Raw genomic sequence first — 22,921 nt, forward strand, 5'->3', positions numbered from 1 at the left:
ACACTACTGCACGCATCTCACTCACTCTATACCACACTACTGCACGCATCTCACTCACTCTATACCACACTACTGCACGCATCTCACTCACTCTATACCACACTACTGCACGCATCTCACTCACTCTATACCACACTACTGCACGCATCTCACTCACTCTATACCACACTACTGCACGCAGCTCACTGACTTTATACCACACTACAGCACGCATCTCACTGACTCTATACCACACTACTGCACGCAGCTCACTGACTCTATACCACACTACTGCACGCATCTCACTCACTCTATACCACACTACTGCACGCAGCTCACTGACTCTATACCACACTACTGCACACATCTCACTCACTCTATACCACACTACTGCACGCAGCTCACTGACTCTATACCACACTACTGCACACATCTCACTCACTCTATACCACACTACTGCACGCAGCTCACTGACTCTATAACTTCCTACTGTCTCTCTCCTCATCTGCATTCCTACATGTGTCTCTTATTCCGCCCTGTTTATCCCCTCTATCCGCATGTCTCCCTCTATTCCTTGGTTCTTATACACCCTCCTCTCTCTCCTCACCCACATTACTTCATGCACCTTGCACTCTACAATAATCTCTCTCTTCCTAACTATCTCATATAATTCTAATTTCAAACTACTCTTTATCCAACTTATTTTATTGTTTGAAAATTTTTAAAGGTATTAGAAAATATTAAAATTTTTACATAAAAAAATACCTTTATTGAGGGTCATAGTTTACTACTTGTCCAAAATGAAAACCAGGAAAAATAAAAGGTGGTTCACACCCCAAACCAGTTGCTTCTATTTGTGCATGTGCCTATGTCCGACATCAAAAGCAGACTAGCACAACTGAGCTAGCTGGGGAAGAATTAGTGTGATTGCAATGCAATTACGAGCTGTTAAATCTGTAGTAACAGACAGTTCAAGTATGTTTCAATTAGAATTTGTATTGGAGAAAGAATAGTGCAGGTTTTTAATACCACCTCAATAACAATCAAATAATTTGACAAGGTGGATAAAACTGTGTCTACGTGCTGTAAACTACACCAATAGCTTCAGAACTTCTCCTCCTGTTGTTAACATATATCACACTTTACTCAAGTATATTATTGAAGAGATATATTTGAGTACATCATTAATAAAAAAATATACATATATTATGTACAGATGTAGCCACGCTCAGCTATCCCACTAATGTGCCTGCGTCTATGGCATGCGTACGCACGTGACCGCCCTTGACTGCAATGGGCAAATGCTGTCCGCTCGTAATCGTGCGATGCGCACGCATTGCAGCAACGATGTAGCCGGCTACATCTGCATATTGACCTACTTAACTCTCGTTAAAAGGAAAATAATAAGTAATTGAATACAATCATTACATTGTTCAAGGTTATTTTAAGGTTTTATTTAATTTTTTGCTCAAAATTTTCCATTTAAGAGAAATATTCTCTTTTTTTATTTTAGGATATGTCTTCTAATTAAAGCAATGAAGAGACAGAAGGATTTGAGCAAGCTACATCCGCAGAAGATCTGTGCTTAGTTCTCCAAGATGTTTGGAACAACCTCCCTGCCGAGTTCCTTAAAAAACTGTGTGCAAGTGTACCTAGAAGAATTGATGCTGTTTCAAAGGCAAAGGGTGGTTACACCAAACATTGACTTGATATAGATTTCTCTGCTTTCATACACTTTGCATTCTGTTAATTGATAAAAATAAACTAACACTTCTATTTTTAAAAGTATTCTCACCTTGCAGCAGTTTTTCCCACACTTGCCTAAAACTTTCACATAACTGTGTGTATGTATGTATGTGTGTGTATATATAAATATATATATATATATATATATATACACACAAATCTATCTCTATCCAAAGAAGGGTGCCCTCAACACCCTTTGTATTGACAGCAGTAAAACTTTTTTTCTCATAAAGCCATCATCCCACTGTGCCGTGTCAGTCCTCACTGGGACTTTTGTCAAAATATCACAACAGGTGTCCAATCCGAAAAAGACAGACCAAAGTAAAAACACCCCCCTTTTCTTTACGGTGAACTCATCCTATTGAGTCACTGTGTGGCCCTGACGAAGTTCAAACCTAGGCAAAATAATTTGGTAATTTCTGACATAGCCTTAGATCTGCTATGTGGATCTATCTGCTTTCTGATTTGTCGATATAAATAGTTGATGGCAATTGTTGGTAATCTGTATCATTTTATCACATCTTCACGCAGAAGTACGGAATGTTCCAATTTCCTAAATACCTCTGGTTCCAAGCATTTTGGATATGGGAGACTCGACCTGTAGTACATTTATAATGTAATTGTAGCTTATACTTTTTTGGAAATTACAGTATCATATAGCATACAGTTTTGTCAAATAATATGAGGGATGAAATCTGCATTATTGACAGTATATTAAATCGTTTAGGTAAATATTTTTTCAACATCTCTCTCTCTCTCTATTAATAGAGTGCACTTTAATAAAGAGACTTTAATTAATAGTTTATTCTTCAAAATTGGTATAACCTCATAGCACTTTTTTCAGACATAGCCTGGCCTCACTGAGGACAAAGCCAAAACAAGCGGGGTTTGTTGCTCCATATTTGATGAGGGCTTTTGCCTGGATTCAGAGATGGATGGAATTGCATAGCTGCACACAAACAGATGTGTAACTACGTCTAAAATGCAAATACAGGAGTAGGTGTCTCTCTAAGGAACAGACACCACCTTGCTGCATCTGCAATTCAGCGCTGGGACTGAGGTCGCCATCATGGCTAAAGGTTGCAATGTTTGCTCCTTTGGCCAGGCTGTGGAGGCTGAAGTTTAACGCAGCCAAGCTGGGTCCTAGTCACTTGTGAGGAAAGAAAATCTGCGTCCACCAGTGCAGACCCTGGTCTTGTCCCTCTTGGAAATATGCCTCTGTATCCGAGAACATTGACCATCAATGTCCACACTCCACCTCACAAACGCTGCAGCATGTCAATTAATGCTGAGGCTTGGAGGGACGGATTCTGTGCATGTGCAGACCCCTGAACATCTAAGATGTATGTTAAGCATTTTGTAGCTTGGTGTGTGCAAAATAAAAGAAAAAACCTAGATAGCAGTTTCTCTGAAGTGGGGAAACAAAGGCCCTCATTCAGAGCCGTACGCTCTGAGCAGAGCGCACGCTCTGAATGAGGGCCGTCCTCCATAACTATGGAGCGTCCTCCTGGACGCTCGTATAGCTGTGGGTCACCACCCACAGCCTATACGAGCGTGCAGTTTGATGGCCGCGATGGTCTTGACCATCGAAACTGCGAGCCGGAGCCTGCGGTTGAGGTTTTCAACCGCAAGGCCCGGAGTGATTTTGGCTCTATCAGAGCCAAAATCACTCCCAATGACATCACTAGTGATGTCAGTGGGCCGGCTTCTGACGGTAGGCGTTCCCTTTGGAACGCCTTCGTCAGGGAGGCACGCCCGCGGCACGCCCACCAAAGGGGGCGTGCTGTCAATCGACATCGACAGCACGCCCCCTTTGATCAGACACAACGAGCGCAGGAAAGTCCTTCGCTCGTCGCGTCTGGCGCATGCGCACGACGGAGCTCCCTCCGTCGTGCGCATGCTCAGTGCAGAACATCGACCCACTTGCGAGCGGACAGCCGCTCGCGAGTGGGTCTGAATCAGGCCCAAAGTTGGTACTCACTATTGATGTAGGAGATCACATGGTCCAGAAGATGCCGGTTTGTGAAGGAAAGCAAACAATTTCCTGATTATACAACCCACTCGTGCCGCCTCTATCAATTCCTGCCCAGTGTTTGTGTCAAGCCTACCTCACCTTGTCATAAGTATGCACAGAAACTGGCACAGGGCTTTGTGTTTATTCACTTCATCCTCCACTGGGGCATGTAGTACCCCATCTCCCCCTCCCACCGGGACATAAACTACTCATCTGGGTGGTCAGAAAAGTTGAAGTAGTGTATGTTCCAGAGAGAGGGGTGTGCGAGATTCTATGAGCCAGTGTAAGGGGAAGTGCCAAAGTGGGAAACCCTGTGTCAGCTTCTGCACATGCCTATGCCCTTTGTGTCTCTCCAGTCTGCTACACCCTGTCAATCCAGCCTCCAGTCACTCTAAACTCCTGCCCTGTCACTCCATGCTCCTGCACCCGTCACTGCAGCCTCCTGCCCCGTCACTGCAGCCCCCTGCTCCCTGTTAGTCCATCCTGCTCATCACACCAGCATCCTGTTCCTGGCACTGAAGCTTCAGATCACTCTACTGCCCCATAACTACACACTCCTGTCGGTGCAGCCTTCTGTGACTCCAGCACCCTTCTTCCTGTCTCATCAACCCCCTTCACCGGCCCCTTTAATTTGCCTCCTCCTTTATCGGACTGCCTGCACCTCTACTTCAGCAGCCCAGCATGATGGGAAGAAGCATCGGTGAGAATCGCATGTGTAGAAGACGTGTTAGAGGACCCATTTTCGTGGACAGCAACTACATCCTAGTGACTGACTACGGCTGCACCCATAGGCCTCAGAGCCATGCCCACTAGCCCTGCCTGGCGGCCCCTTGAGTCACCCCTGATATGAATGGTTATTTACACGACACACAAGGAGCAGCTTTATTTTATTTTTTTTCTATGCAAACGCCATAATCATATGGCGTTCTATCATTACCTACAAGTGTTGTTGCCAGAAAGAGACTATTGTTTGATCCCATTAAAGTGGCCTGCAGGAAGCCGCAATTTCATTTTGATCTATTGTTGCCTTGCAAATTCATTGCAGTAAATCCTAACCTCAAAAGAAACCGCAGTATGGTCTATAGGTAAAATTACGTTTATCACGGATGCTATCACTTTATGCATGATCACTAGGATGGGTACTATCAGAATGCTAGTCTCAGGGTTTCAAATTTATGCATACAGCAGTCCAAGGGGCCTATTCATCATCAGTTAATTTTCACCAGCTTTTGTAAAAAGTAACATTTTCACCTACAATTGTAAAAATTAAGTTTTTGTACCAGTCATCAAGAAGGTAAAGCAGACGATATCACAGATATCTCCTACTTACCTTCCTCTCCCAGAATGGCCCGCTGTCCCCATACACTAGTATCACCGATATCTCCTACTTACCTTCCTCTCCCGGAATGACCCGCTGTCCCCATACACTAGTATCACAGATATCTCCTGCTTACCTCATACTTGCCTACCCTCCCGATTTGGTCGGGAGCCTCCCGAAAATCGGGTGCCGCTCCCGACCTCCCGGGAAGGCAGGCAAGTCTCCCGGCAGCTGCCGACCCCTCCTGCCCCCCACCGCAATGACAGGAAAATCCCCGGCAGCGGGGGGCCTGTGACGCGATTCACGTCGAATCGCGTCATTTTGGCCCCGCCCCCTGCTTCACGCTGTCTGTAATATCGGCAGCGTGTAGCGGGGGCGTGGCCAAAATGACACGAGCGAGTGGCTCCGCCCCCCGCTCCACCCGCAAACTGTTGTAGTCTGGCCGTCCCCGCCCCCGTTTGTTGGCCACGCCCCCCCAGTCAAGCCGATCTGGCTGCTCCCTCCCGGAAGGGGCAGCCAGATAGTCGGCAAGCATGGCTTACCTTCCTCTCCCAGAATGGCCCGCTTTCCTCATACACTAGTATCACAGATATCTCCTGCTTACCTTTCTCTCCTGGAATGGCCCACTTTCCCCATACACTAGTATCACAGATATCTCCTGCTTACCTTTCTCTCCTGGAATGGCCCACTGTCCCCATACACTAGTATCACAGATATCTCCTACTTACCTTCCTCTCCCGTAATGGCCGCTGTCCTCATACACTAGTATCACAGATATCTCCTGCTTACCTTCCTTTCCCGGAATGGCCCGCTGTCCCCATACACTAGTATCACAGATATCTCCTGCTTACCTTTCTCTCCTGGAATGGCCCACTGTCCCCATACACAGTATCACAGATATCTCCTACTTACCTTCCTCTCCCGGAATGGCCCGCTGTCCCCATACACTAGTATCACAGATATCTCCTGCTTACCTTTCTCTCCTGGAATGGCACACTGTCCCCATACACTAGTATCACAGATATCTCCTACTTACCTTCCTCTCCCGGAATGGCCGCTGTCCTCATACACTAGTATCACAGATATCTCCTGCTTACCTTCCTTTCCCGGAATGGCCCGCTGTCCCCATACACTAGTATCACAGATATCTCCTGCTTACCTTTCTCTCCTGGAATGGCCCACTGTCCCCATACACTAGTATCACAGATATCTCCTGCTTACCTTTCTCTCCTGGAATGGCCCACTGTCCCCATACACTAGTATCACAGATATCTCCTTCTTACCTTCCTCTCCCGGAATGGCCGCTGTCCTCATACACTAGTATCACAGATATCTCCTGCTTACCTTCCTTTCCCGGAATGGCCCGCTGTCCCCATACACTAGTATCACAGATATCTCCTGCTTACCTTTCTCTCCTGGAATGGCCCACTGTCCCCATACACTAGTATCACAGATATCTCCTGCTTACCTTTCTCTCCTGGAATGGCCCACTGTCCCCATACACTAGTATCACAGATATCTCCTACTTACCTTCCTCTCCCGGAATGGCCGCTGTCCTCATACACTAGTATCACAGATATCTCCTGCTTACCTTCCTCTCCCGGAATGGCCCGCTGTCCCCATACACTAGTATCACAGATATCTCCTGCTTACCTTTCTCTCCTGGAATGGCCCACTGTCCCCATACACTGTATCACAGATATCTCCTACTTACCTTCCTCTCCCGGAATGGCCCGCTGTCCCCATACACTAGTATCACAGATATCTCCTGCTTACCTCATACTTGCCGACAATCAGCTCCAGCCTTCCGGGAGGGAGCTGATTGTCGGCTAACATTGGAGGCGGCCAGTGATGTCACATTGGGGGTGGAGCTGAACGCCCTCTTCACAATGCCGTTATTCTCGCCATTGTGAAGCAGGGGACGGGGCTTGCCTACCTTTCCGGGGGGCTGTGAGCGGCACCCAAAAATCGAGAGGCTCCCGGCCAAATCGGGAGGGTAGGCAAGCCTGGCTTACCTTCATATGGCGGAATGGCCCGCTGTCCCCATACACTAGTATGGGGACAGAATTCATCAAGCTCCGATGGCGAGTGCTGCCGCTCCGTGCTTGCAACCCGCTTCTTCTCTATTGGAAGGAGTCCCGGGTTGCGAAGAGGGATCCTTTCATATCCCTACGTCCCTGTCTGGCTCCGTCTGCTGGACGTTGGGGCTTCTGTGTGCATGTGTCACCTGTAGGTCACGCATGCGCACTAGAGTCACTGCTCCTTTTGGACTGGAGCAGTGAAGCTGCTTGCGGCGACAGCGTATTTTGAGATCAGCTGTCACCGCACTGGAGCAATGCTGAATTGCTCTGGATTCCGCGGCAAGTTAGATTGTTAATAGTTTGGAGTGCGAACGGACCACAATAAGTAACATCATGATTAGAACCCTACGAGTACATATTTGTGATATTAGCGACTATAATATTAAATAAAATCATTTGGGTCTACCCTTCAAATATGCCAAAAAATTAATACAGGGAATGATTTATTAGAGAAGTACACAAACCCAATTGTTTACGTTCTACTCCGATGGCTGGCGGACTTAGCAGAACGGGTACTGAGTGACTGTAGGCAGTGCCCCCTGAGCCACTGCCTGATTGCGGGGTCAGACTACTTTCATGGCAAAGATGGCATTTCAGCTACATTTTATGGCAGTGGCGAGGCCAGGGTCTGCATAAGAAAAATAAAAATCTTGCCATTGGTAACGCTTGAGCTTGCTCAGATAACCAATGCTGAAAACATTGCGACCGATGTTCGTGATGGTGATCCCAGACTGCATCCATGATCGCAGCACTGGGATCTTTGATGTAAGAAGAAGGCATATATTTACTATACATGGCTCCTGCTGTATTCAAATATTTTAACATCGCTGCTGCATTCAAAGACGCAGCGGCTATGCTAACTGCGTCCATCTCTGAATCAGAACACACAGAGCAGGTAAAGGGACGGAGAGGTCTAAAAATGTCTAAATGGATCAATCTTCAAAATTATTTATTTTCTTTTCCAATATCTGTGCTTTTCCCAACGATATACATTACAGATGTTGTTTGGTGGGGATAACACTCAAATAGGAATGCATAAATAGGCCTCATAATAAAATAAAATTTCTTTGCAGAGAATACCAATATCCAATATTATAAAGATATAGGGGCCCATTGATCATAGATTATTTCCAAAATATTCCTCTAAAACATAGATACCCCGTTCTCCCATATATAGGGGTCTATTCATAAAGCAATGAAAAGTCCTATTTAGCTTAAAAACAGGACTTTTCACTGCTTTTGGCGATTCATAGAGGGGGTTACCATGGAGAAGGGTATTCCTTCTCCAGCGGCACCCCTGCTTCGTGTATGAATTTGCTTTCTCTTCCTGTCCTGCGGTATAGATTTGCCGTATGAGGGTGGCGTAATCTGTACTGCAAGTCGAACAGAGCAGGGAAGCTGCATACTTCCCTGCTGTCTGCCAGGCACCCGGCGCTGTCACCATCCCCTTTTCTCAGCGCCTATTGTAGCTGGTCTGATCTGACCTGCTGCTCTCAGATCCCGGCACATGCGCAGTGAGAATACAGACATATCGGGCTCCAGATATGTCTGTATTGTTGCTGCACCCAGGGATCGCGGATAGGCTGGACAGTGCCGAAGACGCCGGATAGGTAAGTGTACATGAATAGCTATTAAACATTACTATATATCGCATCGATGTGATGCAATATATAGTGATATTTATCGTGAGCCACTTCATGTTCTTTATGAATAGACCTGATATTATGGAAGGAGTGCAGCAGATATCCCCGGTATTTGCTGCGATTCCTCCAATTCCATCAGCAGTACAACCCTCATAGGTTTCTATGGGGAAGGTGTTGCTGCCAGATTGACCAAATTGGTCCCCGCAGCTAACGCCATCTGAGGGTGGCATTAGCTGCTGGACTACACGTCATGAAAAATACCGGTCACCCAGCAATGGCCCCTGGGCATGCGTAGTCTGTAGACCGCGCATGCGCTGGAGTCCTGGCACAGGAGTGAAAAGACTGCTGACGTGGTCACCTCACTACTGGCACTACACAGGGACGGGCTCCTTTCGGAAACCCACATCCCTGCAGGTGCCATATCATAGATCCAGGTGGTATGATCACATAGTGCAATGTGACCATTGGCGCTATGATCGTGCCCAGATCGTATTGCAAATGTGACAGAGAGATAACATGATCAATACAATACCAAAAATAAAAGTTCCAGTGTATTTATTTTAGAACTATCATTATAAACATACATGACCATTTACAGTGTAAACATACATGACCATTTACAGTATAAACATACATGACCATTTACAGTATAAACAAACAAAAAAGTTGCTTAGATAAAATAACGTCTGCAGTGTAATAATATACAAAAAGCTAATAATGAAAGCTATGAAATAACATACTGACATGACATACATACATGGATGTGAGCAAACAGATATACAAATAATAGCTGCATGCTAGCAATTACACACATATATATATTAAAAAAAAAAAAATATATATATATATATAGATATATATATATATATATATATATATAGATATATCATAGCATGTCAGCAACCCTCAATAAAAATATATTTATATGAAAGAAAAATATTAAAATAATATTGGCTACATGCTGTTAATTATATACACATACATATAAAATAATATGCATATGGCACAGGCAGACATTTAATTCATATAGCATAATATACAGATGTCACTAGACAAAACCTAGATATTAGAAGTAACAGACAAAGGAATGCCTCCTATTTCCTCAGACAAACTAAACAGCAATGTGTAAATGATATCTATAACCAGATAGTTATGCAGGAGAACAGTCACCGGAAGAGGAGTCTTCTGCTTGCTGCTGTGTACACACGGCCCTGGGGAAGGAAGCAGGGGGAGAGGAGGAGAGGGGGAGGGAGCTACTGAGGCTGAGCACAGACACATCGCATCTGCAGATAGAGGGAGACTGCATTACGCCATGTGGACCTGGCGTTATTATCACACAGCCTCCAGGTGATATTTTTTTACAATTGCAGCTTAGTAAATGTGAGCTGATCACATTTCCCATTACAATTGTGGGAAATGCGATCTGCTCACTAAAAAAATGTGATACTTAGGAATTGGAGTAGAATTTTGAGAATTCTACTCCAATTGCCCTTTAGTACATTCATGTGATACTAAAATAATGTGAAAAGGGTGTGAAAACACCCTTTTTCACATTATTTTAGTAAAAATAATGTTGATAAATAGAACCCAATTGTAACAAAAAGGCATCTTAATACCCCAAAAACCAAAGGGTTTCCATAAGTGAGGGAAAGACAATTGTGATACTTGTAAACATACAAAGACAAAAATAACTGACTTTAAATCCCATGTATCTTTAGAGAATTTTCAAATAAAAACCTTTATGAACTGTAGGTTCACATTTCTAATATATGTATTAACTTGTGGCTGAGACGTGCAATATGTAGGTCGAACCAAAAGAACTTTACATATTAGGAACATGGAACACCAACGGCATATTTTAAAGAAATGAAGAAACAATACACTATATAAACACATTACAGAATGTTCTCAGGGAGGTATTAAGACAATTAATATCAAAGCAATAGAACAAGTAAAAAATACCCTTAGTGGGGGACACTGATATACAGTACCAGATTGTGCAAAAGGGAGGCATACTGGATATTTAGATAAGGCGTCCATAACTTTATTGCAATTAAAAGCAATATAACAACTTACAGCTAATTTATACTAAAATAGAGACAGGGACACAGACTGCTTTGGTTAAATGGTCATAACTTACTTTTATTGAAGGTATGACCCTGAGCTTTTAATTTATTTTTGGGAGGCAAAGAAGGATGCTACAATCACTCAGCTCCAGCCATATGTTACTTAACCAATATTAGGGAGCGACTGAAACGCCCCCCCTGTGGTCATTGTAAGCTGAGCTGTGAAGACTCACAACCCCTATAATACTGCGTAGTATGAGCATGTCCGCAGAGACGGCCGCCCAAAGTCCTGACCGCAGAGGTAGGCCATACTATGACCCTTCAAAGGAAATGTGCTCCACAGCATTTTCTTACACCTTACGTGGCCACTGGTTTGTAGTACCTTCCCGCCAATGCCAGGTTCAAAGAACCGCAGCCTGCCACCCAAACGAAAACACTAGCCTGCATCCAAAAAGAAAAAACAGCACCCAAAAAAACACATCTACCATAACTCTGACAATGCACCCCATCAGAGCGGAAAACTTGAGCCTGTTCCATTTGCAAACTTGGGTGCCACACCAACAAACTAGCAGACCTGGAGGCAAAACGAGAAACAGTCCTATTAATCTTACCAGCGAGCCATATCCAAGGCCTAAAGTTCTCTAGAAACCGTTCATACATGGTGAGGGACAATATCCATCCACACCAAGCACAACTCAGGCCACCATGACCGTAGGGTGGCCAAGTCAGCCTTCATCCACAAGTTCAACTCCGACTGTCCAATAACATTGCCTCCATGGTGAATCATTAACTATGATGGGCGCCCAAAGCTTTTCCATGATAAAACAGAAGGTACAAAAGAGTCGACCAATGCAGAAGTCGGACCCCAAGACCACTGAACCTGACGGCCACCTGACAGGGCCACCCTTCTTGCCATCCCATGCTCCTCAGCCCAATAAATAAATGAATGGGCCACAAGCCACACTTGCTCAGAAAAAAGGGGTAATGCTGTAAAAGAACAAACAACTAAAACGCTGCAGTAATAGAACATACAGTATATAAGAAAAATGATAGAGTGGTAATATAGAAGGAGAATGTTAGTAGCAATACCCAAGCGAAGGAGAAAATCTAAAAAGCCTCCCATGAGCTGTGCATAATAAGCCAATTGAATTGCGGCCCTTTTGGAGGGAAAATTAAAAAATCCCTTCACACCCTCAATTTTTGAATGCTAGACATTCAAAAACAACGTTTCTGGGTAGGAAAAACACAAGTTAAAGCTTGTCACATCTAACATATGACTTAAAGGTGGTTGACCTTCAGCTACCAATATTTTGAATGGCAGATCGAGGCAACCCGCTGGCCGCTGCGCAAGAAGCTGCACCAATTCGGAAAAAGTACCACATTGTGCAACATTTACACCCAACTGTCCCAAACAACGCTTACACACAGCAGCAAACTAGAACTTAATCAAAGGGAAGGAGTCAGCATGCAATAACCATTGCGAGCCGGCTGACGGGCGCAGACCCGCATATAAACCAGCCAAGCGCAAATCTTAGTAATAGGATGAGGCCTGATGGTAACCCAACGCCCGTGCCCCAACTGATCAGTTTCAGACCGGGGGATTTTCCACAGGACAGCCCTGATCTGAACATGCTTTAACAATAGCCCAGAATCAGCAAACGACTTACTAGATGCAAAAAGCTCACTAATCCGCAATGCGCCAAAGTATACAAGCACAAATGCTAATTGAAACAAAACAGATTCAAAGTCAGAAAAAGTAATCAACGAAATCACCCCAACCAGACGCTGCAGCAGTTCCGCATCAATTGGGCGGCAAGAATCACCCACCATGGGGCTTTCCATTAGCCCAACCCTTAAGGTACTTAGGGCCTGATTCAGAACCGGTCGCAAGCGCTGAGCGCTCGCAACTGGGTCGATGGTGGCCCACAGCGCATGCGCACGATGGAGCCAGCTCCATCGTGCGCATGCGCGAGACCCGGCTAAGGACAGGCAATCTGTCGCTCCGGGTCTCGCACCAAAGGGGGTGAGCTGTCGATGTTGAGTGACAGCTCACCCCCATTGGTGGGCGGGCCGGGGGGGTGGCTGCCCAAACGGAGGCATTCCCGAGGGAACGCTTGCCGTTTGGGGGTGGCCCCACTGACATCACGAGTGATGTCAGTGGAGAACTTCCGGCTCTGTTAGAACCAAAAGCTCTCTGGGGCTTGCGATGAACGAGACCCTACTACAAGGGTCTCGTCGCAAGTCTCGTCGCGACCATCGCGACCATCATCCTGGCCGCTCGCAATAGCTGTGGGTGGCAACCCACAGCTATGCAAGCGGCCAGGAGGCCGCTCCATTAAAAAAAAGACGCCCTGATTCAGAGCGAGCGCTCTGTCAGAGCGACGTCTCTGAATCAGGTCCTTAGACAGCACAACAACTGTGGGGTTGTGACCGCCATGAAAGCAATAGAAAAAACAATACCCACTAGGGTGGAAGCCATGGCCGTCTCAGTTCGGCCCCTCTAATAATGACCCCACACAAACCCAACCAAGTGCTGACCTAAAGATTTACCAGCAGAAGGATACCTACCTGATAAGTATCCCAGTCATGCCATGCTGCCACGCAAAGTAGACGGAGCCAGGGACCTCCGAGCCCGGCCGACTAACCCAGACAATTAGCCAGGCAGAAGACGGATAAGTCTTCCCAATCGGATTAGCCACAGGGGCCAACATCCAAAACCAATCAAAGTGAAAATGGGTCAGGAAATTCCTATCCCATTCTCAATGACAGGCATGTGTGGCGCCCTAAAACAATAATTGATTACAAACACTTAAAAACCAAGGACCTCAACAGACGCAGCGCCATAGGAGAAGAACGATGAATATTAATAGCGTGCAAGACAATTTATCATCCCACAAATCCACAGCCACTATAACTGGAAAAATTCCAATAACAGCAGATTGGACTGAAACCACGTCCTAGTCCCCTTGTAAGAACGCTCCGAAGTCAGTTGACCCAGCAGCCTCCGTGAACAACTGTAACTCAGCATTGTCAACTGACTGCAAGGGCGAAATCTACTCCAAAATTGAAATCCCCAAACCGAAGCCCATACCCTGAGGTCACTCAGGATTTCCCTGCAAAGGCGGACACAGAATTGCGGGCAAGAGACCCCTGCAATAGCACACTCTAGCCTACTGCAAACACCCACCCCATCGGTATAATCTGGCAAGCAAAACTAAATTAACTGAGGACCGACTGCACCTGACACAATTCAACCCGACGAGGAGTCAAACAACACAATCTGCACTAGCAACCTCTGCACCTTATTGGCTGGAAAGCGGTAGCACCCAGCAAATGTATCCACTCCAATTTCAAGGTAAGACAAGCAGGAAATCTGGCCTTCCACCTAGTCCAAGGCAACTGCAATGCCAAGCACCCGATAAAAGGGGCCTTCACAGAAAACAAAACCTTTCCACAAACTGTGCTATCTGATGGCCGGGGAACAAAAATCGTCCAAATAATGCGCCATTCCTGCATGGCCAGTACTAAACTTTTTAAATATGTGCACACGAGATAGTGCAGCCCATTGGAAGGCACCTGACAACAAAAATGGACTGTCCAATTCAAAACCCATAAAACATAGGGACTGAGGGTGCAACGGCAGCAGGCAAGAAACGGATTCAGCATCCCATTTTGCCATCAAAACCCCATGACCAAAACCCTATATCAGTGGCTCTCAAACTCAGCCCCCAGGACCCCACACAGGTCACGCCCCCCAGGTCATCACGAAGGTACACAGGTGTACACATCACTCACTGACAAGTTTTAAAAATTTCCACAGGTGGAGCTAATTATTACCATTGCAATTCTGTGAGGAGGCCTGGAAAAACATGCACTGCCCGGGATCCTGAGGGTCAAGCCAGAGAACTTGTGCCCTATATCAATATGAGCACCACATAGAATAACTGGTAGTGAACCTAGCAAAGCAAGTGAGGGATTGCCTCGTTCTCAGAGCCCCCATGAGGACACGACAAATGCATGACACCGAGAGGGGAAATTCACTGCTTTTGCAAATGGATGAACGTTAAAAAGCCGGCATACTGCCCAAAGCCACTTCATCATACACTTTTTGTCATGCCACATGTTGAAGCTCTCTGGCCGAACACAAATTCCAGGGGAGGGGTGACCACATGCAATGCGCTAGCTACAGGCAACCATAAACCCGCACTAAAAACCCTCCAGCAAACTTGGTGATCTTCCCACAAAGGATGCCAGTCCAACCACTCATCTAATACCACAGGGAGGATAAACCTCATGTGTCAACTGTGCCCTTGGAAATGCTCTGCAATCGCCTTAGCCTATTGGGTAACTGCTAACCTACCTCAACAGCTCTACGGCCCAGTGGCATAACCAGCCGAACATCCCGCTACCAACAAAACTGTTTGTCGTAATCACTTAAAACAAAGCCCCTGGATCTCATGAACACACAATGCACCAAATATATTTAATAACATTACTGTGCTCCATAGGGCGAGTTTTGAGGTAGCAGGCCGAAAAACTAGGACACCATTAAGCCAATGGTGATAACTGCGGCAAGAATCCTCACCCGCCCCCCAGATTTCTTGGCCTTTTCTAAGACTATCCACATGTCATCCATAAGGGGAAAAACATCCACAAACTACCCTTACGAATCTTTTCCCTAACTCGCTTACGCAAACCCCTGTCAAATGCCGTATTAGCACAGTGCACCACAATCCTGAACCGGTGCCAGCATAGCAACGGGGGCTGACTGACGCTTAGCTGCCTTCGTAACTAAATGCCGCGCAACCATGTTCAACAACTTACGCGTGCATGCCGGCGACCCTGACAAAGAGCTACTATTGCTAGACACTGAAGTATCGATATAAACAGCAAAGGAGGGACAGCAGACTCACCACCAGCTGATGGGCAGCGCAACATCAGTGGCAATGAGCACTTCACACATGGCAAGATCCATCACTGTGCATCCACTCGAGATCTCCATCATCACCAGGATTCATCGTGAGAACACTAAGCGAAACACTACAGCGAGACACAGACAATGTTACAACACTGGTACACCACAGCAAGTGTACCTGAAACAGGAGCCAGGAGAAGTGCAGATAAAGCTAAGGGTGGGGGGGCGGTGCAAGCTACATTTTTGTAGGTGACGTAAAGGTGGGAGAGGGGCTGCAACCTGTTGTATAGCAAAATGCAGCGGCCAGGGCAAGAAAAACAAATGGATCAGAGCAGGATAATGGGAAAAAGGATAAGGGAGAGAATGGAGGGGGGGTTGCCAATAAGGGAGATGAGCCCCAGCTGGGGAATAATGGTGAAGGGGGACATAGGCCAGGGTAATGTAGGAAACAGGGGGGATACTAGGAAGGAACCAGGTGTAAAAAAGGGGGAGGGGGTGTCGAAGCTGGATTAGTGGCTGAGACGGAATCAGCGTAGAAATTAGCGTGCGCGACGCCATCTTGCGAATGACAGCTAGACTCCATTTTAGAAACAAGAATCTGCAAGACGCCATTTTGCGACCAGCGCCATTTTTAAGTTGCAACTCATGAGCTAAGTACAGATGGCAATGTTTTTGATAATCTACCAAGAGCAACTGGAAGAACAGCCCCTGAGAAAAAGTAAATAGAATAGACAATGCACCTGAATACTGTGAGTGTTTTACATACAAATTGGGAATCCCTGTATGTAGACAAGTATAGTTGTGGCAATTATAATATAACCCTTGCATTGATCTACACAATTGAGTTTGTCTGAATCCTAAATAGGTTTTAGTCCCACACCCAGACAGAATGGCCCCAGCTTCACAGCTGGGAGTAACACATTTGCATTACAGTTTGAAACTGTAAATAAGGAATGAGATATGTGTGTGTGTGTGTGTGTATATATATATATATATGTATATATATGTATATATGTATGTGTGCACATATATATATGTGTATGGAATCTCATGCATGAACATTGCACATTACGCACAGTTGAGCTGCTAACATGATGCTCAGTAGCGAATGCACAATATCCTGCATGTGAATGCTGTTTATTAGCTGCATGCGTGCACATCTGCCCCAAATCTGATAAACCTAACTAGCGTCTTTTCCCATATCCCTAATACTTACATAATGCACACTTACACAAAAGGTTCCATAGCTATAAAGTAAAAGATTCAAGTTTTATTCATTTATTACAAATGCTGTGAAATAAAGACTATTTTGGTATCTAAGGAATAATACATGATAAGTAAGCCGTTTTTGATATTATACTGATCCGCACTTTGGCCCTCATTCAGAGCCACTCGCTAGCGGCAGTACGCTCGTTCCGAGCGATGTTCGCACATCTGCGCATGCGTACGGTTTTTAGTACGCATGCGCGAACCAGTCAGTGCGGCCGAAAATCGTTTGTACGCAATATAGCGAGTGCCTGCTATTTTGAGTGACAGAATGAGGCGTATGTGGGTGGTAACAGGGGAAGGTGCTTGAAAACGGGGAGTGGAGATCCGAACGCAGGCGTGCTTAAAGGTCAAAACGGGCGTTTTATGGGTGTGCATAATTAATATAGCAGCGTCAATGACCACGTCATTTGGTTTTTTTTAACTCAGAACTGCTCGCAAAATAGCGGTTGAAAAAACCAACCACAAGAATAGCGAGCAGTTCATATCCTGTTCGATGTACTCGATTAATCTAATAAATAGCGGACATGACGTATGGTGCGAGCGGCCAGGGGGGCGTTTTTAAGAAATAAAAGAGCGTATGTTTTGATCGCTCGTTCAGACTTAGAGGTGTGAACAGACTGCAATGTGCGAACGGATCATTTGAATAGCCACCCCTTGTTTTTGAACGAACGCAAATAGCGAACGGCTCTGAATGAGGGCCTTTATCCACAGCTTCCCGGTATCAATGGTGTGAAGATCGGAACATGCGTTCGCAACTTATGGACCGTAAAGACATAAAGAACCAAAATGTATTTTTGTGCATGCAGGGGAAATAGAGGAGGCAACAAGCTGTTAGAGGCTGTTCTGTGTTTATTTGAACCAACCTGTTAAATACCCTGTAACAAATGCACCCACACTGGGAACCAATGGGATCAGCAACAAACTCCTCTATTGTGTTGTCTATTTCTGGGGGGGTATAAATATGTGTGCTCTGACCCTGGGTTGCTTGTCTTCTTGCTGATTGCTGATTGACGGAGGTTATCTTGCTGATGCCGGGATCTGGTCCAGAGCACAAGCAGTTAGAGGCTGTTCTGTGTCCATTTGAATCAACCTGTTAAATGCTCTGTAACAGATGCGTCCCCCTTGGGAACTAAAGGCATCAGCAACAAGCTATTGTGTGGTCTATTTCTGGGTGGTATAAATATGTGTGCTCCAACACTGGGTCTTAGTCTTCTTGCTAAATGCTGATTGATGAAGGGGTTTCTTGCTGATGCCTAACATCTGGTCCGGAAGCGCTGCGTATGTATAACTGTACTTGGGTCTGTATAATTCCTTTGCGCCGAATTGTGTCTGGATCAATAGCGAGTAACTGACTGTACTTTTACTTGAATAATACTTGTGCTTTGGAACCACAGATTCCAGGTCTGAAGTCTTTATTTACTGTATGACTGCGTAAGCAAATTAGCACCATCATTAGAGGGTATAGGCAGGATATTAGAAGGTATAGGAAGGAGTGTATAGAGGTTCAAATATAGATTCCTTAGGGGGTAGGTGGAGAGCACAGGGGAGGGAAAGGAGGGGGGTGAAATGAAAGGTGGAGAAGGGGAGAAAAAGGAAAAGGGGCTGGCAGGCAAGGGAATGGCATGGGAAGTGGGGCAGTAACCAAACCACCCCCATGGGAAAAGGGGGTGTTGGAAAAAGGAAAAAAACAGCAAAAGTAGCCCCCAGAGCAGGGAAAGGGGGGACCCCACAGCTTATACAGCACTGCGAGGGGGGATCCTGGTGAGGGATATGCAGGAGGGCCGCATCCTGGCCTGGGTGCTGCCGGTGGAGCTCCGCGGGAGGCACCCGCGGCTGCCAGCAGCAAAAGGGCAGCAGGTAGGGGACCTAGGTAAGTGGTGGCTCCGGGGGACATGGGCACCGCTCGCCCAGGGGAAAGAGGACTCGGCACAGGCCTGGAAACATACGCAGCGGGGGGCAAGGCTGAGCTCAAGGACAGGGGGAGACAGGCTGAAGAGGCAGCGCTGGGGGCTGAGGCGGTGCCAGGCAAGAGGAGGGAACATGGGTGATACATGAATCGGAGAGCAGAAGGGGGGAGGGGGGAGAGCTTAGGGCGAGGTCTAGTAAAAAGAGGGCGAAGAGTGAAGAAAGATAGAGGGATAACACAATAAACAATTAGAGGAGGAGAGTATAAAAGGAAAAAAAACACAAGGAGGCAAAAGTTAAAAAGAAAATTGACAGGAAACACATACACAAGGTGAAAGGAAATTAAATGTCACAAGTTACTGTCCAGAGGTGCACCAAGGGAGAAACACCATCCAGAAAGGAAGTTGCTGGGCATACACCAGCCTTATAAATCCCACATATAGCCACTCCCAATATATCACACATGGTCAGAAACCAACCAACCAAACAAACCCCCAAACTACTCTACCGAGCAACAGTTGACCAAAATTCTAGCCAATTACAAAAAACTAATGACTCATATAGCCTTATGCTTATTCAGCTTGCATCTCATCTTACAAACATTAGTATCAGTAGGCAGTGGAAGATCCAGGCGGGGCGATTGGAGCGATCGTCCCCCCCTAGCACAGTCCGGACCATGCACTGAGCTGAGCAGGCTGTGTTTGTGTTCAGCCTGTGCTTTGATTGGAGCTTGTGTAATGCACGGGCAGTGCATTACACAGGCTCTGATCACAGCATAGGCTGAACACAGCCTGCTCAGTTCAGTGCATTACTATTATTATTATTATCCTTTATTTATATGGCACCACAAGTGTTCTGCAGTGCCTTACATAGTACTTAGAACTAATAGGTGAACAAAAAACAAGTAACTTACAGTACATTACAGTGCAGGACAAGGACACAATTTATATACATTGCTGCCATAGCGATTAAAGCACTCACAATAAGCAGCCGGGAGTTGTCAATCACGTGGTAGGGGAGTAAAGAGTCAAAGAAAATTTAAAGAAAAGCACATGAGGGAAGAGGTCCCTGCTTGTGAGAGCTTACATTCTAAAGGGGAGGGGCAGACAGACAGGCGTGACGCAGAAGGGGAAGATAGGGAGGAAAGAGCATGAAATGGGTTAGCATGAGAGCTGAAAGGCCTTGATGAAGTAGTGGGTCTTGAGAGCCCGTTTGAATATTTGAAGAGAGGTGGAGAGTTTGACAGGGGGAGGGAGAGCATTCCAAAGGTAGGGAGCAGCACGGGCAAAATCTTGGATGTGGGAGTGGGTGGAAGTAATCAGTTGGCAAGAGAGGGGGCATGCATTTGTTGAGCGAAGTGGACGGGTGGGAGTGTGAAGGGAGAGAAGGTCAGAAATGTATGTGGGAGAGGATTTGGTGAGGGCTTTGTATGCGAGTGTAAGAACCTTGAATTGGCATCTAAAGGGGAAGGGGAGCCAGTGTAGGGCTTGAACTCCTGGAGAGGAAGATGAGCCGAGCAGCAGCATTGAGAACTGATTGTAGTGGAGAGAGGTGAGAGACTGGGAGGCCAGCTAGGAGAAGGTTACAGTAGTCCAATCTGGAGATGACCAGTGAGTGGATGAGGGTTTTAGTGGCATTCTGGGTGAGGAAGGGTCTAATTCTGGAGATATTTTTTAGGTGGAAACGGCAGGACTGCGAGAGGTGCTGAATGTGTAGTTTAAATGAGAGGGAAGAGTCTAGGATAACTCCAAGACAGCGCACTTTGGGGCCAGAGGCGATAGTTGTGCCATCAATATATAATGAAATTGTGGGAAGTGAGGTAGTGGAAGAGGGTGGAAAGATGATCAGCTCAGTCTTAGACATGTTAAATTTAAGAAAGCGCTGGGACATCCATGAAGAGACAGCAGAGAGACAGTTGGAGATACGGGTAAGGAGCGAGGGGGAGAGCTCAGGGGTGGAAAGGTAAATTAGAGTATCATCAGCATAGAGATGATATTGGAGGTCAAAGGAGTTTATGAGTTCACCTAAAGAGGCTGTATATAGGGAGAAAAGGAGGGGTCCAAGAACAGAACCTTGGGGAACGCCTACTGTTAGTGGAAGTGGGGGGGGAGAGGAGTCACGAGAAGACACAAAGAAGGAACGATCAGAGAGGTAGGAGGAAAGCCAGGAGAGGGCAGTGCTATGTAAACCAAGAGAGTGAAGGATTTGCAGGAGGAGAGGGTGGTCTACAGTGTCAAATGAAGCAGAGAGGTCAAGGAGAATGAGCAGAGAGTAGTGGCCCTTGGATTTGGCAGCAAGGAGGTCATTGCTGACTTTTGTGAGGGCAGTTTCAGTGGAGTGGAGAGAACGGATGCCAGATTGAAATGAATCAAGGAGGGAGTGGGAGGAAAGAAAGGTGGTAAGGTGGTTGTAAACAATACGCTCAAGGAGTTTGGAAGGAAAAGGGAGAAGAGATATGAGTCAGTAATTGGAAAGTATGTTAGGATCAAGGGTAGTTTTCTTAAGAATGGGGGAGACAAGGGCATGCTTGAATGCAGAAGGGACAGTGGCAGATGATAGGGAGAGATTAAGGAGGTGAGCAAGATGGGAACAGGCAGAAGGAGACAGATAACAGAGACAGGAAGGGTTAGGGTCAAGAGGGGAGGTGGAAGGAGGGGAGGACCGGATGAGGGCCATGACTTCCTCTCCAGATACAGGGGAGAAGGATGTCAGAGTTGGTGAGGCAGTAGGGGAGGGGTGGACAGGGAAAGGAGGGGGAGGAGTGCTGAGGGTCTGATGGGATATTATGTCCTCATGTATGGAGTCAATTTTAGATGTAAAGTAAGTGGCAAAGTCAAGGGCAGAGAGCGAGGAGGGGAAGGGCAGAGGAGGTAGTTGAAAGTGGCAAAGAGATGCTAGGGGTTTGAGGACTGGGAGGAGATGAGGTTCTTGAAATATGTTTGTTTGGAGAGGGACAGGGCAGCACTGTAGGATGAGAGAATAAATTTGAAATGGAGGCGTGATTTTCTCCACTGACGCTCGGCAATTCTTGAACACTTTTGCAGGTACCTGGTGCATTTGGAATGCCAGGGTTGTGGTGTGGTTCTGCGAGGGTGAGTAGTTATTGCCGGCGCAACAGAGTCAATAGCAGTAGTAAAGAAGGAATTGTACAGGGAAGTACCTTTTTCAGGACAGGAGAGAGAAAGGATAGGGGAGAGAAGAGAGTCCATCAGGGAGGAAAAAGCAACAGTGTCAATAGCCTCAATGTTACGCTTAGTAATGGTAGCCTTAGTAGGTAATGGAGGGGAAGGAGACAGGGATAGGTTAAAAGAGAGAAGGTTATGGTCAGAGAGGGGGAATGGGGAATTGGAGTAATCAGAAATATCACAACGGTAGTGAAAAAACAAGGTCAAGTGAGTACCCACTCACATGGGAGGGTGATAAGGTCAATTGGGTGAGACCAAATGAAGAGGTGAGGGTAAGGAGTTTAGCTGCAGAGGATTCTATGGGAATGTCAATAGGAATATTAAAATCACCTAGTATAATGGAAGGAAGATCTGAGGAGAAAAAGTGAGGTAGCCAGGAAGCGAAGTTGTCAAGGAATTTGTAGGGCAAGCCAGGGGGACGGTAAATGACAGCTACTCTGATGTTTACTGGTTGGAAGAGGCATATGGCATGAACCTCAAATGTGGGGAATGTAAGGGATGGTTCAGAGGGTATTAGCTGGTAGGAATAACTGGTGGATAGAAGGACCCCAAAACCACCATCATGGCGACCCCCAGGCTGGGGGGTGCGGGAGAAGGTGAGGCCCCCAGAGGAAAGGGCAGCAGGAGAAGTGGTGTCAGAGGGTGAGATCCAGGTTTCAGTAATGGCTAGGAGATTCAGGGAGTTGGAGATGAAAAGGTCATGAGTGAGGACCAGTTTATTACAGACTGACCTGGCATTCCAGAGGGCACAGTATAGAGAGATAGCATTTGTGGGGGAGATGTGAATAAGATTATCTGGG

General features: G+C 46.2%; 1 protein-coding gene across 1 annotated transcript in view; it reads left to right on the plus strand.

Moving 5' to 3' along the window:
- Window positions 1-10,089: 10,089 nt before the first annotated feature.
- The window catches only part of LOC148508667 (BTB/POZ domain-containing protein KCTD12-like), a 65,083-nt gene continuing 52,251 nt past the window's right edge, over window positions 10,090-22,921 (plus strand). Inside the window, exon 1 of the mRNA XM_088444279.1 lies at window positions 10,090-10,128. Within this exon, the coding sequence (XP_088300405.1) occupies window positions 10,094-10,128 (35 nt within the window). The 5' untranslated portion in view covers window positions 10,090-10,093. The remainder of the gene's footprint in view (window positions 10,129-22,921) is intronic.

The sequence above is a fragment of the Taudactylus pleione genome, unplaced genomic scaffold (assembly GCF_031769625.1).
Source record: "Taudactylus pleione unplaced genomic scaffold, aTauple2 ptg000352l, whole genome shotgun sequence".
Classification (NCBI taxonomy): domain Eukaryota; kingdom Metazoa; phylum Chordata; class Amphibia; order Anura; family Myobatrachidae; genus Taudactylus; species Taudactylus pleione.